Here is an 18,304-nt window from a genome sequence, read left to right on the forward strand (position 1 = left end):
CTTTAAATTTCTCACATTACTTTCTTTGAGGATCTCATTAACTTCATCCATCCACCTGCCTTAGTCTTCCCCTTCATCTTGACCCATTTATTCTTCCTTCATATATCTTCAATTAGTTTCTTTATAACCATTCTGTTGGCTTTGCTTCTTTTGTGTTAGTCACTGACTTTTGAATTCAATCCATATTCATTCATCACTCATTTATACTTGACCTTATTTCTTCTTGCTTAATTACATCCACTTTTTAAGTAGCCCATTTGATTGCATTTAACTTCTATGTCTCTTGACATACTCAACTCTCATTTCCATATAAGAAGTGGACAAAAGCATACTTCTATAGATAGCCACTTTTTTCTTTTACATTCATTTCTCTAGACAAATCAGATACTGTCCACTGTTCTTCTACCTTTCTGCATCACAAAGATTCTGCATCTATTTCCCTATCTTTGGTAAATGTTCTACCAGGGTATACAAATTCACCTACTTTAATTTTTTTTTTTTGCCACTTATATACAACTTGAAATCATTCAGTCCACTTTCCATTCTTGGTCTCTGAAACATTGTTAGAGCCATGCTCCTGACTGCCTTGCGCAGCGGCAATGTGGCTTTCCAGCATACGAAATTTTGCATACGTTGACATCCACAACTGACATCCACATTAAAAGCACCACAAGTTATGTACAGTGTACATTTATTAATAAATATATTAAGCAATGAGTGGAATTTTTACACTTGTCTTCCTACCTGCTTAGGGTTGAACTATTCACTAAGTATTCCATTTATTCTTATATGTGCTTTATTTCCATCAAATAATACTCTTGTGGGATTCGGCAAGCAATTCCAACTCCAAAATCCACAAAGTTTTAATATATTTATATATTCATACATGGCTGAAGAACAAATCTCCAATCTGCACATTCCCTCCTTGGTATAAAGCCAGACTGTATCTCTAAAAGTTTTGCTCAGTGTAACCTCTCATAACATTTCAGTTGAGATTTTATTACAGACCTTCTGGCTACTCTGAAAAAAATAATAATTCCACTATAATTTTTTTCTTTCACTCTTGCTATATTTTCCTTTGCAAACTGGAATGGTATCAGTATTCTTGAAATCATCAAATACAGCTACAGACTTCTCACAAACAATAAGCAAGTTAGATAGCCACTTCATGATCAAACCAGATTCATTATTTAATGTTTTTCCTGTTACACCAACTACACCTTCAGTCTTTTTCAATGTTTTCACAGCATTTTTTTACTTTGCTTTTAGCAACTTTTACTCAGTTTTTTTCTTAGATATTAACATTTATACTATTTCTTTCATTTGTACTCTTCAACATTTCACTCTCTTTCTCACAGAGAATATTCCTTCCAAGCTTCCCTCACATTAGTTTTATCACCAATAATTTCCTCAATTTTCTTCTTATGTTATTAGTCTACGGGAGATGCCTTGTTTAGCCTTTTTCATCCATTTCCAAAACATTTTTTAATTCCATCAATATTGATCTATATTTTCTCTCTTTTATTTCTTTCTTGTTCTCTTTTATTATATACTTTGCAATCATCTTTTTTCCTCCTTGTACAACATAATTCCCTTGTCTTCATTTTTACAGTAGCACTTCCCTTTTATGTATTATTTCTCTTCCATAATCTCTTTCATGTCATTATTTCACCAACTTTTTCATACTTTCCTTTAGCATAACACACATCTATGGCATTCTATAATATTGATGCTGTTCACCAAACCATTGTCTTGAATCTCCAAATGGCATAATCATTTTTTTATCCCGTCATCTTATTCTTACCTAACCATTTATGGCATTTAAAAGAATGATTCCTCAAACCCATCCCATTTGTTAAAAATGTTGCACAGTTTTTCTTCAAAGTCACTTGTGAGTTTTTTATTAGTACCACTAATTGGAGCGTAATATGTAACTATCATCAGCCTGTGAATTCCTATTTTCTTATGCTCCTACTTCTAGATGGCAACATTGCCTACTTTCTGATCCACAGTTTACCTATTTTATTCTTAATTAAAGTTATGCCTTCATTTCTTCCACTCCACAAGACCAGATCATTTCATTCAGATCCATTACATCCTTACCTTATCTTAATTTTACATATAATATGCCTGTTTTTCTTTCTTTCATTTAAGGCACTGATTCATGCAATTCTTACATTCCAACTCACAATCTCCAATATGCTACAGTCATCAATGACCTCATGAATATTGCTCTCCTTTGCCCATGCTGGCTTCACTGATATTTTCAAATAATGTTTTTTTTAAAGATAGAGTAAATTCAGTTATGAACCTTAGTTACATCATGCCCAGTGCTTTTTTTGTAAAAGAAAAAGGTGCCGGAACTCACACGTCATACAACCCGCCTTGCCTACCCTACAAGTTTCCATCCAAAAAAAGGTGCCAGAACTCCGTTCTGAGCGTTCTATGACAAAAAAAGGCCCTGATCATACCATTTGCAATATTTCTTACTAACAGTAAAGACATAGTGCTGGTCATTTTGGATAAGTGTCAGAAGTGGAATCAAATCTCAATTTTATCCCAAACATGTTAATGTTATGTTAAGCAAGTTAAAATATCTAATTTAAAGATTAATTTCCAAGTCAGCATATTGTTGTCTCATCCCTGCAAGGGGGAAGGAGGTGCATGCAGTGTATTGATGCAGAAATGTCCTCTTGTGGTAACAGCAATGTCAAAGGATTTCTCCTCAACCAAATCCCCCAGCAGTAGCCACTGACTCCTATTGGTTCCCTATAGTCCCAATTTAAATATTGCCTTACCTCACCATCTGAAACAGTTCTTAAGAGATAAGAAAACAAAAGCTACCTTTAAATATAATAAGTACCTTTATGCAGGTAATAGCAGATGCCTTAATCTAGAAATTGTTGATTCTCTGAGCTCTCACTATTTCTAATTCCAATGGCTTAAATCAGCAGTTCTTTTATGTGTTGAATGAGTATTTTTCCCCCTTTGCATAGTAATAATAACTGTTCTGCTTCCTAGGACAAGATCCTTTGCTTCATGCTGTGTCTGCTAGACATTTCACTTTGGGAGCCTGGCAAGACAGATGTGGCCTCCAAATTTTTCTTCATCTTGATTAATTTTCTGCCACTGAGGGAAACTTCAGTAAACAGCTTGAATCCAATCCAGGTTCTGGCATCATACAGACAGATATTTCTTTTTAGTTGCCCACATGTTCACTATACAATAAATAACCCAGAAATAACATTACACCAGAGACAGGCAGACTGAAAATGTTGTGCATCGGTGGCAGGTTTTTTTTATGCTCTCCCCTCTTCATGTTTTCATTCTAATTATTATTATGACTAGATTCTTAGCCTTAGGTGTGCAGAGGAAATCAGTATGACTCATCTGTCGAGTGCTGGCAAATGCTGGGGTGGATGTTGTCCTGGTGGGTTAATCATTCCCAACTTTGCCTTAAAGATTTGCTAATTCCTATCGCTGTGCAAAGCAGCTATTGTGGGCTTAGTGGGTGACTTCTTTGCTGAAATAGCCTTTTGGCAATGTTGTTTATAAACCGGGTCATGAAATGAGAGAAAACAGTATAGCTGTCTTGAGGAGAGGAGCATAATTTGGTGCCATTCTTTATGTGGCTTCTCTTAGTGTCAGATTCTTACACCTTTTTTTTTACTCAATCCTCCAAGCCACAATATCTTCTACAATAGAGTGATTTTGCTACTCTGGCATCTTTCCCCTAATTTTCTGGACAGGAACAAACTATTGTCACATCTCACATAAGTACGATTGCAGTGGTGGTTAACTCCCTCTCCCTCCAATACACACATGCAAAGGTAATTCTGTGTTTCTTTTCTGTAAAATAGCTAATATTTGAGGGGGGGACTTGATCCATCACCAGGATTTAAGGAAGTCATCCTCAAAATATTTTGGGAAGGTTGAATCACTGTATGTTTTAGCAACCATTGGCATCAACTGAGCCCCCTGGCAAATGATGAGCAACTTGTGGCTTACAGTACATGCAGCTTCCGAACTCCAAAGCAGTGCATTCTGTAATGAGATCTCTCCTCCTCCTCCTTTTCCTTTAGCACCAGAATAATGATAGCACTGGGTATATTCAGACTGAAGTAGGCATACCATAACTATTTTGAGATGTTAAAAACAACAAGCCTGATGTTTTTAAAATGCCATGCCCTTCTCTACCAACCCCTGACTTTGCCGAGCAGAGAAAATGGGGGCTGTCTTGAGATTTCCCCCAGCTTGATGCTCTTGGAGCATTCCCAGTCATGTGCATATAGCTAGAATGTAATCTGCAAGCTTAACCCAATGAACTTCAACTTTTTTGAAAGATTTAAGTTTCACGCCCTAATTGAATGCTCTTCCTTACTCTTTTCATAACAAATCAGTGAAGCCCATGCCGTGCTCAAAAAACCCCCTCAAATTAGAAAACCTAAAGTTTTGAGGGAGACGCAGTGATATAGTGTTTGTCTTATGATACCTATGGATCTCTATGTTCTACTTCAATATATTTACCATTTTTTTTCTAATTCTGAAATATTTTCTGCTGAGAATGTCATTTTAAAGACCCATGAACTATCTTTATATAGTTTAGCTTTAGAGACAGAGATGTAGACTGTACAATACTTGTATTTAGCAAAGTGACTGGATCCAGGGCCAATCTGTAACTTGTATTAACATGTTACAGTGATGAAATCAGGTCCAGCCTTGAAGGTCATTATACCGCTCAGCTTTCAGTAGTATTGTCCTACTGGATGTAAGGTTGAAGCAGAAACCAAATCAGAGAAGGGCACCGTTAAATACTGAGCAGGTCCATGCCAATCTCAAGGCTGGGAAAGGAGTGGCTAAGAATCTGTTAACTCAAAACAAGAGGATGAAAATGCATAAGATTTAATCCCTGTGGGTGGCAGAGATATGGGTTTGATTTCTATATTCTGTCCCTATCTGTTCTTCTGCATATAGCACATATGACTTCTTTCTATTCTACAATGAAGACATGTATCTAGAAATATGAAATCACAAAAGTTTTTGCTACTAACTCATGAATGTGAGGTTGAGTTTCCAGAAGAATAAATATTTATAAAAATGCCTGATTCTGTATGGTCTTAGCAATATGAAGCTTAAATGACTAACCTAGACTGGACCTATACTCTTTGCCCAGCTTTCTCCTTGCTAAAATGGGCAGGCAATAATTTCTGAAGGGCAGAAAAGGATGGCACCACTCCCCAGTGTTCCCCTTTTCAACTTCAAATGACTTTGAAGGTGTGTTTTTCTATTTTGGACATCATTCTCCCTTTTATGTTGTCTTGAATCCTTCTGTCCATTTGCACTGCAGCTAGAGCAGGGGTCTCCAAACTTGGCAAACTTAAGACTTGTGGACTTCAACTCCCATAATTCCTCATCCAGCCATGCTGGCTGGGGAATTCTGGGAGTTGATGTCCACAAGTCTTAAAGGTGCCACGTTTGTAAACCCCATGTGCTAGAGCAGCTAGAGCAGGGGTCTCCAAACTTGGCAAACTTAAGACTTGTGGACTTCAACTCCCATAATTCCTCATCCAGCCATGCTGGCTCAGGAATCCTGGGAGTTGAAGTCAACATATCATAAAAGAGCCAAGGTTCCCCACCCCTGCACTAGAGCATTTCTGTAGGCTAATCTCAGCAACATATCAGCAATTGTGCAGCGGCAAGGTTGCCTCTTCAACCTAGTCAATGCTTATCCTGCATTCTAATAGGTTCTATACCTTTCGCCCCCACCTCACCCCTTGCATCCCAGATAGCATAGTGGCTAAGATCTTCTCTTAGATACGGAAGGTTGCCAGTTTAAAACCTAACAGAAACATTGTTTAATTACAGTTTTCCATTTTTTTAAAAAAAAATCCAGGAGCTTACTTTTTTTAAAATTCAGACACCTGAAACAGAAAAGCGTCAGCTGCAGCTCCCAGACAGAAAAGATTATGTGGCGTCTTTCTTAGTTTTGTTGACTTCTCTAATATTGCTACTGGAATGGATGAATTGTGTTAGAAGAGCTCTTGAGTTTTATGGTTTAGACACCTGTCTGCTATTAACAAAAGTGAGCTCACTTAATGTCACATGAGCCATGAAATAACCTTCCAGCAGTCACTTCTCCAGACAGGGTTAGAGCCAAAGATATAAGAGATTGAAAAAGTCAGTATCTTGCTGCCAAATGTCTAAATCATCCAGTGCTTATTGCCAAATTATTTTTGGTATGATTCTGAATATACTTCTGCTTCATGAATTGAAGGATGCTCCCTTATATGGCCGTGATTTATGAACATTACTCCAGCATTGTCCCATTGACCATCACTGAAAGTGTACAGAATATTAATTTAGAAGTCGTTTATGTTTCATTGCGATCAATGGCACTTTTCTATATCATTGAGACCTATTTTCCAATACATGTGTGCCATCGAAATCCTAGGAAAAAAGTTTGTTGTCTACATTTTACATGCATTTCATATTTGTACCAATATCTAGAATGTTTTCACTTGAATGTCATCTTGCAGCAAATATGTTTTCCCAATAAGCTCTTGAGCTGCCTCACTGCAGAAGAGATGAAAAACAGTGCTCTGACGTAGAACCTCTAATAACTTTTATTCTTGACTTTGACTTAATTCAATACATTTTTTTCAGAAGAAAATTGAGCGAACTAAGATGATATTGTATTTCCTTCACTAGAAGAGTTTGTAACAAACACAGCATCTTCTGTGCCAGTTCTGCAGTTTTGAACTCATTCTCCCTGAACAACTAGTTCTGGTGTCTGGCGGAGGCCAAAAGCCTTTGTTAGGTATCCAGCTCTCTGCACTTCACTCATCAACTGTAAGCTAGATGACAGTTTCAGATCCTGAGACTGAAACCTGCCTGGCCTGTCATCTAGAATCTTCCTGATTGCCTTCCGAGTGAGATTCAAGGTGCTGGTGATGACCTATAAAGCCCTAAATGGCTTGGGTCCGGATTATCTGAGGGAACACCTGCTGCCGGCATCAACTTCCCATCGTCCTGTGCGCTCCCACAGGGAGGGCCTTCTTAGGGTACCGCCGGTGAAGGATTGCCGGCGGGTGACTCCCAGAGAGAGGGCTTTCTCTCTGGGTGCGCCTGCCCTCTGGAACCAACTTCCGATGGAACTTAGGACTGCCTCCGACCTCCGCTCATTCCGCCGGAACCTGAAAACTTGGCTCTTTGAGCTGTCGGGCCTAAACTGAGGGGTTTTAATTGGGTTTTAATGTTTTAACTTTTAAATTTTGGGCTCTAAATTTAATTAACTGTTTTAATTAACTGTTTTAAATTTTTTAACTTTTGTATGGTATGATTTTAATTGCCCTGTAAACCGCCCTGAGTCCTACGGGAATAGGGCGGTATATAAGTTAAATAAATAAATAAATAAATAAATAAATAAATAAATAAATAAATAAATAAATAAATATCGTGGAGAGTATTCTAATACTGTCAATTTCATTAAGAAAGCAGGAAAAGGCCCAGCAGAGTGTTAATGAGAGCAGGATGGCCATATGTTCTCTCTTCCTGGGAACATTTCTCCATTTGAAGATTATCCTATGCAAGTCCAGTTTAAATATAAAAGGGTTAATAAACTAGGGAAAGCCCCAGCCTTAAGGTTATCCTGAAAAATGAGCAAACAAAGCAGAAGCCCAGCTCATTTGGTCATTGTTTTCTTTACTCCAGTGAGATGTATTTTTCTGTGCAATATGGCAGCCAGATCTGTTTTTCAAAACTAAAGGACCATGACATAGCAGCAAGGATAGACAGAGAGCAGTTATTTCTGAATTTGTATCCATGCACTAAGATTACCATATACAAATACTATGCAAATCAATTTTTATCGTCTTTCTGGGTAAATCTTCCCACCCCCATTTTTTGGCAATAGTCTCGATCTACTGACAATTTATAGTAATGTAGTCATTATAATACGATATTGTGCTTCCTTCTCCTTTGTTTCTAGGCTTGAGGTTACTCAGAACTAGTTGACTGCCTCGGTATCAACTCATTATCAAGCAAGGTTGAATGTGGACCAAAACACTCGCATGGATATGAAGTATCAGATTCAGGGCAATGTCCCTACAAATAGATACTTAGATGTTGGGCAGCCCCCTAACTTATGTTGGAGGGAATGCCTGGAGCCCTAGATTTCAGGCAAACTCTACAGCATCAAGTTACACTTGAAGTGGCTCTCATTTTCTTTAGTCTCTGTACTCCATCAATGCATCCACATTGCCATACACACCGAGTAACCTGTTGGTTGGCAGAACATGCTCTCCTGTCAACAATATGGGTGGAAGAAACTTTGCAGTCTTCCTGGGAGGTTTTTGCTGAATAACTTGCAAGAAAATAGAATTGTATCTGTTTTAGGACATTTCCTGCTTTTCTAGTTGTACCAAAAATGAGGAAGTTATCCTGTGAAGGTACCGTTAACCTACACTACCTATGCCATGTAGCAGAAAAAGGTTGTATTAGATACAATGAATCCTGATAGTCTGTTTTGAAAACCCTCAGTGGTGGAGCACCCTCAACCACCACAACTAATTTTCTTTCTTTCTTTTTTCTTCAGTGAATTCTGGCGATGGCATTGACTACAGCCAGCAGAAGCGAGAAAATATTGGAGACTTGATTCAAGAGACACTGGAAGCTTTTGAGCGCTATGGTGGTGAAGATGCCTACATAAACATAAAATACATGGTCCCAACTTATCAGTCATGCCTGTTAAATTAACAAGAATGATGCCATGAGCATTTTCCAACTCTGTCTAATGTTTTGGTATTCATTCCATTCCCCCATCCCATCCCCAATTTATTTAAAAAAAAAGCAGCTTCTGGGACCTTAGACTCTTTAGCTCTTCAGTACAAATGTGAGCCTGTCTTTCCAATGCATAAATAGTGCCTGTTTCTTGGATTACAATGGTGTGCTGTGCTTATTTGTTTGGTGAAATAATTGCTTCTTTATCACAAAAGCAGAGCGGAGCGGGTGTCAGAGTCAAACCTTCATTTGTACGGACAATAAAACTATAATTTTCATACGCAATTTGGCAATTGCTCTTCTGTGTATGCTTGCCCTGGAGGCGATGTCCCAGGCTGTAACAAGGAGAGTTTATGCTGACTGCTTAATAGGAGAGACAATCGTTCAGCAGTGGTTCTCTAGCAGCTGGGCAGAATAATGGGCCCCGACTTACAATAAAACTGTTGAGCATCTCTATGAATTACAGGAGGGACTTTTGTGCAGCCCATTAGAAAGCGCCTTCATAAATGTAATTAATGAGTCAAACACATGTGTCATCCAAGCTTCCAGGTGTTTGCCTTTTTCAAAAAAACAGAATGCCTTCTTATTTCTTTCTTTCTTCCCTTTTTTAAAAAAGTAGCATGGCAAGAGAGGAAAATGGATCAGCCTGCAAGCAAAATTTTATAGTAACAGTGTTGCCCTGTGGTTTGTGTCTAGAAAGGCAATGGGTGTTGTTGGCAAGCATTTTAAATCTTTGTGACTGGCTATTTGTAGGACTCCTCCAGGATGTCTGCCTACTGCTTCTGTTGGCTGAAATATAAGCATATACCAAGTTTATGATGCATAGGCACAACATTTTTTCCCCGTCAGGCATGACAGACCTAGCTAGTGAACTGGAAGCTTGCAAAGGGGATCCAGTTCCCAAAACAAAGGTAGACGTTGGCTGCTTATACCAAATAATAATAATAATAATAATAATAATAATAATAATAATAATAATAATAATAATAATAATAATAATAATAATAAACAACCTTTATTGTCAAAGTACAACATGTGTACATTGAGATTAGCTGAGCCTCCCCCCATACTCTCTCCCCCCAACACACAGTGACAACAAACCCTCCATCCTACCACACCATGTGAACCAACTACACCACACACCGGCCTCCCAAGTCAATTCTGCATAAGATTATGTCCCATTTAAAAGCCTAACAGCCCACGGATAAAAGCTATTTTTCAGCCTGTTGGTACGGCTGGCTATATTCCTATATCTCCTACCGGATGGTAGGAGAGTAAAGAGATACCGTCCAGGGTGTGAGTCATCCCTGAGAATCTTCCTCACTCTTCCAAGGCAACGAGCCCTGGCGATGTCATCCAGTGGTGTCAGGGAACAGCCCACAATGTCTTGTGCTGTGCTCACTACCCTCTGTAATACTTTCCTATCCGCGGCTGTCAGACCAGCATACCAAACCACAATACCATACGAGAGGACGCTCTCTATAGTAGACCGGTAAAAGAGGGTCATTAGCTGTTGTTCTACCCTGTTCTTCCGCAAGACCCTAAGAAAGTGAAGCCTCTGTTGGGCCTTTCTAGCCACCTGAGTTGTGTTAACTTTCCAGGTCAGATCTTCACAGAGGTAGACTCCCAGAAATTTAAAGGCGAAAACTATATTTACTATATATATGTAAATTATTCAAATTGCTAATAAAGAATTTTAGGGAGGCTAATATGATCATTTCAAACTTCTTATGTTCTCATCAGTTAGTCATACCCTTTTTATCTGAGATTCGAACCTGGGCTGATTATATATTAGGCAGTTGCTTTAACTTCCTGAGGCCAAACAGGAAATAAAGATTTAATTAACAAGGCGTATTTAAATGACTTGACAAATATTTAACACATATATCTCCCTTGCTTCTTAGCTAATAGAGAGAGAAAGAACCTGTGGCTCAGGAAGTTAAAGCAACTGCCTAATATATAATCAGCCCAGGTTCGAATCTCAGATAAAAAGGGTATGACTAACTGATGAGAACATAAGAAGTTTGAAATGATCATATTAGCCTCCCTAAAATTCTTTATTAGCAATTTGAATAATTTACACAAATAATGAGCTGTCATAAATTGTGACTATACCCTGTGGATAGCCTTGAGTTAGGCCAAACAGGAAAGAAAGATTTAATTAGCAAGGCGTATTCAAATGACTTGACAAATATTTAACATATATATAATGTTTTTTTTTAAAAAATGCCCAGCAGATGTCTCTATCCAGAAATTATATTTCTGTTGTGTTGGGTACTGTACTACCCCAACTCCATTGCCATTGAAGATTGTACAGAGAGAATCAAGTGCCCACCATTTCTATCATCCTTACCCATAAAAGATTGCAAATTAGATGGGGAATAGAAAGGAAGGCAAATGGTAAAGCTACCTATGCTGTGTCCACATCAAGGTGACAGGATTTTTCTGCAAAGGTGCTGCACACTTTAAGAGCTCTTTATAAATGTAAAAATTAAGGGTCTTTTTTTTAAAAAACAAAACACAAAATGATTGAAATGATGTTTTTCACAGGCACAACATAACTCAGGAGAGAGCCACATGTGACTCCCCAGGTATTGCTGAGCTCTGGCTGCCAACACCCCTAGCCAGTATCTCCAATTCTTGTGGATAAAAGTTTCAGTTGAACTATATCTAGAGAACTTAGCTGTATTTCTGTTATAGAAGCAATATATACAATGAAGAATACAAATGGGGTTTCTTGGCCTTTGGATTACAAGTAGCACAGTTTAGAGAAGTACCTGCATTAGACCATAAGAAAAGCTCTCCACTCCAGCAACTAATCCTTTTCTAGTTTTGAGAACAATGGCATTTATGTACTTTGCAACCACCATTCCCCATCCGCCCACTAAGTCTGTGTTATATTTGCAATGGCAGCGGTGGCTCCAACTCTTCTCCGCAAACCTCTTGTTCCCATTTCTGATACAGAACTACCAGTACTACAGTTAGAGATATTGTGTGAGTTTATGAGGCCAGAAGAACTCTTTCTTCATACTTAAAAGTCTCCAGTCACAGAAGATTTAATATGTTCAGAACAGAGGATGTAATATAACTATTGAGGTGGCTTGTACAATTGAGGCTGCCTAAGCAATAAAAAAAATCCTTCGGGGACAGCTTTTCTGGCATAGTTTTTGTGATGGTCCACGTGGGGCACATTTCTACAAATGGAGTATTTCAATCATCACCCAATGCTGTGTCACAACAGAACACTTCTATACTTACCCAAACACAAAATTATTGTTTACAATGAAGGAAAAAGATGGCATGGATGAACAGTGCTACTAGTTGGAATCCCAGGCTGAGTTCAAATAAGCATAGTGATATGAAGATCCTTGGTGTTTATAACAATTGAGTGTGCGCTTTTTAAAAATACTTTTTTTTTACTAAAATATGAAGTGGATGTCCTCCAGCCAAAATTAAGTATTTTGAATCCTGTGGAATTAAATGGGTAAGATTTAAGCAGCGTTTTATCCTTCCATTGAAATGAATGAAATGTAATGTTGCCTGAATTGTCCCTGTTTGTGGGTATCAAACAATGCTCAGTTTTTGCTGTTGTAGGTAGGCTTCATTTATTTATCTGAGAACACAGCAATACTGCTGTGCATAATCTGATTGTTTTAAATCAGCTGTAAAAGCACAAATAACAGTTATTTTGTAGGGAATTTCAAAAAGAATCCCTTCGAGAAAAGGGATTTTACTTTTTGTTTATAATATGTGCCCTGTTCTGCTGCGATATAAGTAGAAAAGGCCAAAGCAAAAGTCCACGTCTCTCTCTCTCTCTCTCTCTCTCTCTCTCTCTCTCTCTCTCTCTCTCTCTCTCTCTCTCTCTCTCTCTCTCTCTCTCTCTCTCTCTCTCTTCTCTCTCTCTCTCTGTTTGTGTGTGTGTGTGTGTGTGTGTGTGTGTTTGTGTGTAATACAGAAAAAGCCACTCCAATTACAAGCAGGTAGAATAGCAGTCTGGCAATGGGCAAGAAGGATTGCAATCACAGGGTTGGTATGTGCTTCAGCATGTCTCCTCCCCAGTATACAGACATGTACACAGAGACATACACACTTTGTTCCATGACCTAAAAAGAAGCCAGGACACTTCACCCAACATAAAAATAGAAGTGGTGAGCAAGAGGAATGCCTGGTGTCTCCTCCTTCTCCACTCTGTGGTCATCAACACATGCAGGGCCAAAACAGAAATTTACACTGATTTGAGGGATATACTCAGATGGCTCCTTGTATTAAAGAAGTGAGTTCCCATGAAATCACAGTACAGTCTAGAGGATGATGTCGTCCAATTCTATGTTTTATAAAATACAGTTATATGAATAAACATTTTGGGAATAGCCGGAGATAATTTAAATGCCTTGCTTTTGTGTAAAGTACCAGCTTGAGATACAACTTCAAAAAAGGGGGGGAGGGGCATTGTACAAGGTCAGGAGAGGTGGGGGAGGGGAGAGAGAGAGGAGAAAAAAAAACCCAACCAAAATTATCAGGGATAAGGTTGTAACACTGATAACATCCAGAACTTTTAAATGTAGAGCAAAGGGAATATAATAAAAAAGCATTCCATAGTGCAGTAAAACGGACAGTTTTGACTCAGTAGGCTAAATTTCAAGTTCCTCTATGATTTAGCAGAGGAAACTGCAGCAGGGAAAGGCTTTCTCTTTCAATTTGGAAGCAGGTGTTAATTCAGGCTCCAAGAAAAGTAGCATTCAGAGCGAATGTTTGCAGTAACTGCAAATATCTTGCTGATAGTTTACAATTGCTTAATTCAGAAGTCCTCCTTGGCTGGATAAGTACAAGAGGAAATAGGGCCAAACCATAATTCTGTGCTTGATGCAGTGTGCACTGATTTGCATGGATTTGCAGTATCAACAACTTTGTGTCAAACATTTGTGGGAACACACTGTTTATATGCACAACTATGCATAGGTGGGCTTGCCCAACATCTGCAAGCTTTGTAGTGCAGGGTTTGAATTTCCACAGAAACTTGCTAAGGCTTCTGCCTGCACATGTTCATATTCTCTGTGAAAATATAAGAGAGTTGATCCATATGCATTGCGCCATGAGCAAGGGCCACACCCCCATATGCTCACTACAGCATACAAATAAGAGTATTATAGAATATGGATTCTTATAGATATTGTAGCACTTCATTATTGAATCCAATCCTGTAGAACAGTGGCCCCCAACCTTTTGGACACCAGGGACTGGTTCTGTGGAGAAATATTTTTCTGTGGACTGAAGTGGGCGTGGTTTCACGAGCTGCCTGCATCCCACGAATGCTTGTTTGCTCAGACTGGTTTCTGGCATGCCACAGACCAGTGACGGTCCACAGAATGGGGGTTGGGGCCCATGCTGTACAATAAAGAGCACAAAGGACTCCTTTTTCTATAAAGAAGAAAAAAACATTTTTGCTGAAAAATAACAAGTGTATCTTACTTTCCATATCTAAAAGATATCTGCCACCAGTGTAATATAGATGCTAAATATTTACAGAGGGATAGATCAAAACAAGACTAATCCAACAAAACGCAGAGGGGCGTAACAATAATTTTCTATCCCAAACTGGGATTGTCACATAAAGCAAGATCTGGGTCACTAGCATATAAGGCTACCATCTCCGTTGGAAGCAGAAGGTCCAGAACAGTATTGCACTTAAATTATTTAGAGTCAGAGAATGGTTGAGAAAAATCAAGAGTTGAACTTTTCTGCCATCTTTCTTGTATTTATCTAACAAGGTAGTCATGGAATTAGCAGTAGCCAAACTGGACCAGAAGCCAGATACAAATTAGTCCATGCAATCTGTAACATCAAGAATGTCTGGCGTTTCTACCTACAGTACTTGAGCAGTTTGTCTTCAATTTCTTAATCCTAGGTAAAGTAAGATCTGAAACCAAATATTGAAGTTCAGACCATGCTTCTGTAGAAGAACCTTATTTCCATCTTCTTCAAAGGACTAAGTTTTGTCCTATCTCTGGTTCAGTTTCCTTGAGCCAACAAACAATGGTTCTTTAACCAGATGGATAAGAATTGACTATACAACTGAAGGGCATATTTCAAAAAGCCTCTTAGCCTGTTCATTGTTCAATTACCTGCTGGGTGGAAGAAAGGGAATATCAACTTTGATTGAATGCGATCAGCCTTCCTCACCTCATGGCTGTTGCAGGCAAGCACTTGTAGGTCAGCCATTTGAGGAAAGATTACTTAAGTAGTCATGGATCTACTTCCAAATTTTCTATTATTTTTTTATTTATTTTTTTGGTTTCTGGTCCATGCACTGGAATGTAATGTTGGTTTTCTGTATAAATGATGGTACAAGATATTCTGTAAAGGTAGTTTAGTTACCTGTTTAGTATTTGTACTAGTGAAACACCTAATTTAGACATTAACATTTTATATTGACTAGAATTTTCTATGAATACATACTGTAAGCATATGCATACATGAAAGTTTGCACAGATACATATATATGTATATTTTTTTCATTAAAGTTAAATATCTCAGCATTGTCTAGATGACCTTGGAAAATATAAATAGGTCAGACCTAGCTAGTGGGTAGACAGGACATCCCAGGATTGAAATGTGGAAAGTAAAAAAGCACCCCAGAAGAGGCCAGTGGGAAACCGCTTCTGCATTATTGTGCCCCCCCGAAACTCATCATGGATAAATTCATGAAGTAACAGGAGGACGTTATATTTACTATGTGAAAGAAACCCACAGAAGTATGAGTGACAGTTCTGCTCACTAGGTGAGAAATTCAGTCCTTGAACAACAGTTTATGTTGTCATCAATAACAAGTCAGTCTTAAGGCTCAACACAGAACAGCTATGAAGTATATTCTAAAGCATTTTGAGACTTTTCTTAACCTAAAAGCAGCCTATAAATCTTCTGATTATTTAGCAAACTAAAAGGATCCAGAATGGAAAAGGGATTTGTACTCATTTTCAATGAATCTAAATACAGTATACTAATATTTTAAGGAACTGAGGGCTAAAACATATGAAGAACAATTGTGGGAATTGGGTGTGTTTAATGAAAAGAAGACTAGTGGTGACATGATGGCAGTGTTCCAATATCTAAGGGGCTGCCACAAAGAAGAGTAGGTCAAAACACCTGAAGGCAGGATAAGAAGCATGGAAAATAATCAAGGAGTGAACCAAACTAGAACTAAGAAGAAATCCCCTGACAGTCAAAACAATCAGTACAATGACTTTCCTCCAGAAGTTGTGGGTACTAAAACACTGGAGGTTTTTAAGAAGAGAATGGAAAACCATTTGTCCGAAATGGTATAAGGTTCCCTGCTAACTGTTATTCTGTAAAGTTACTGAGTGGCCAGATTGTTACAAAAAATTCAGAGACAAATGGGCAGAAAATATCATTGTAAGAAGAATGTGATGGAAAGGATCAGATCTGATATACAGTGCAGCATGCTGTACCCAAAGAAGCTGATGACTCCAGCTAGCCATAGGCATGAAAGTCATTGTCTCTCTTGCTTTGTCATCTAGCAACTGAATTCAGTGCCATTGCAACTCTGACTATGGGGGTTTGTGTCAACTATCAAAGGTATATATCTCCACTAGTACTCTTATACAGCTCTCTTCTTCAAGGTCATGTTATCTATACAGGTACATGCAGTTTTAAGCAAGAGACATAAAAAGTAAGGTGGAAAGGTCTACCCTAGAGAATGTATTTTGATATCTCTGGATTTGGGATTGGACAAGATCAAGTACCAAACAGGTATTTCCACCAACAAGAAAGCACATGGCTATCCTTTGCCAAAGGGCAGGGCTCAATTTCCGTATTTACACCTCATTCCTGTAAGGTTAACAGACTCACCACTATAGATCTGCATCTCCTATCTCTTCCCTGGATATAATACAGATAGGCTCTGAGCTGATCCTGTGCTGCATATCGTTGTCAGATAATCAGCCTTCACGAAGATAAGCTGTTTAGGGGGGCATTAAGTCCAGTTCCTTTCTCAAGCTGCTTGTTGGAGCCCTTTCAGATCATCTAATGGGTTTATGTAAATAAAAATCTGGCTGCTCAATCAGGCTAGGGAAATCAAAAGTCTGTTGAACCTTGCCTTCTGGTTCAGGCTCCACACAATGTTTGTAACAGCCAGATCTGTTTAAGAGCATTACATATAGCTTTCTAGTAGAGTTTGCTACACAGGCCTGAAATAGCTTTTCTTAGTCTAATGAAAAAGAGAAAGCAGGGAATTTGGACTGTACTTAAGGGAACAATGCAGAAAGACTTTTCTGTGTCCAAATATGAGAAGCTTAGACAAAGAGTCATAAATCGTTCCAAAGCATTTCATAAAAGCATTGTTTGTGAATAAGCCAGAGTTGGTTGGATTCGCATAGGATGCTAAGCCATAAATCATGATTGACTAATCATGATCACCTAGCCCACATAACCTTCCAATCAAAATCAAACAGAAATATGACTTAGTTCAATTACTTGGAAGGTAGCAGATACGGCTAACCTTAACTTTCATATTCTTGTTCACTCAGATGCCAAAGGATGAAGCCACAACAGCCACACATAATAAGGGTGGGGAAAGTTACAGCAGTTAAATAGTAAAACACCCTGATTGGGGAAAGGAGAATATTGGATTGAGTGACTAACAGACTTGTCCCCAAATCGGAAGTATCATATCATCCTTGGTTGTCCCAATGATTCTAACTTGAAAGGTAGAATGATGTGGGAATTGAGGTTCTTAATTGTACCATTCAGTTCTTTGTAATATGGCCCAGTCTTGTTTCCTTAGAGGTTTTATTGATTGATTGACCGATTATGTGCCACTAAGTCATTTTCGACTCCTAGCATCCACATAGATAGATTTTCTTCATGACAATCTATCTCTAACCTGCTCCTTCAGGTCTTCCAGTGCCAATGTAACACCATCAGTTTCACCATGTTCTTTCCACATTGTGTTTTCCTAATCTGCATGTTTCTCATGAGGACGCTGAAATGTTCAAAGTAATTTTATAGCGCCTGCAAATTGCATCAGCTAGTTGAGATAGCTTAGTACCTTATTTTATGATGGGGAAATCATTTCAGATTTACTTCATACTTTTATTTCATACTCTAGCAATGAGCTCTATTATATTTAATAAAATCATTTATTATAAATACTCCTTCTCTTTGGCCTAAAACTGGCTTTTCTATTTTTTATTATTATTTCTATTGATTTACCATACATAAAATGATAAAATTTGATTTGTGCTATTTTTACATACACATACGCAAATTATAAATAAGAATAAGAAAATAAAAACATAGTATGTTACATATAAGACATCATTTAGCTGAGTTTTTAAACCAATGTGTGTTCAAGGGCATCCATGGATAGGAGGTCTAAAATGTCAAGAGATGGAAGCCCCACTGCTTTTCATGTGGGGCACGTTTGTGAGTGGCTCAATTGTATTTATGCCCCAACTTGCCTTTTTAAAATAAAAAAAATCCTTCCTGACATCAACTCGTGTAGTGTGTT

At 38.3% G+C, this 18,304-nt stretch overlaps 1 protein-coding gene across 1 annotated transcript in view; it reads left to right on the forward strand.

Moving 5' to 3' along the window:
- The window catches only part of PACRG (parkin coregulated), a 277,211-nt gene extending 268,284 nt beyond the window's left edge, over positions 1–8,927 (forward strand). The window contains exon 6 of the mRNA XM_081314796.1: positions 8,594–8,927. Coding sequence (XP_081170922.1) covers positions 8,594–8,754 — 161 coding nt within the window. The 3' untranslated portion in view covers positions 8,755–8,927. The remainder of the gene's footprint in view (positions 1–8,593) is intronic.
- Positions 8,928–18,304: the final 9,377 nt, after the last annotated feature.

Source organism: Vipera berus, assembly GCF_964194415.1.
Source record: "Vipera berus genome assembly, chromosome: 1".
NCBI classification, from domain to species: domain Eukaryota; kingdom Metazoa; phylum Chordata; class Lepidosauria; order Squamata; family Viperidae; genus Vipera; species Vipera berus.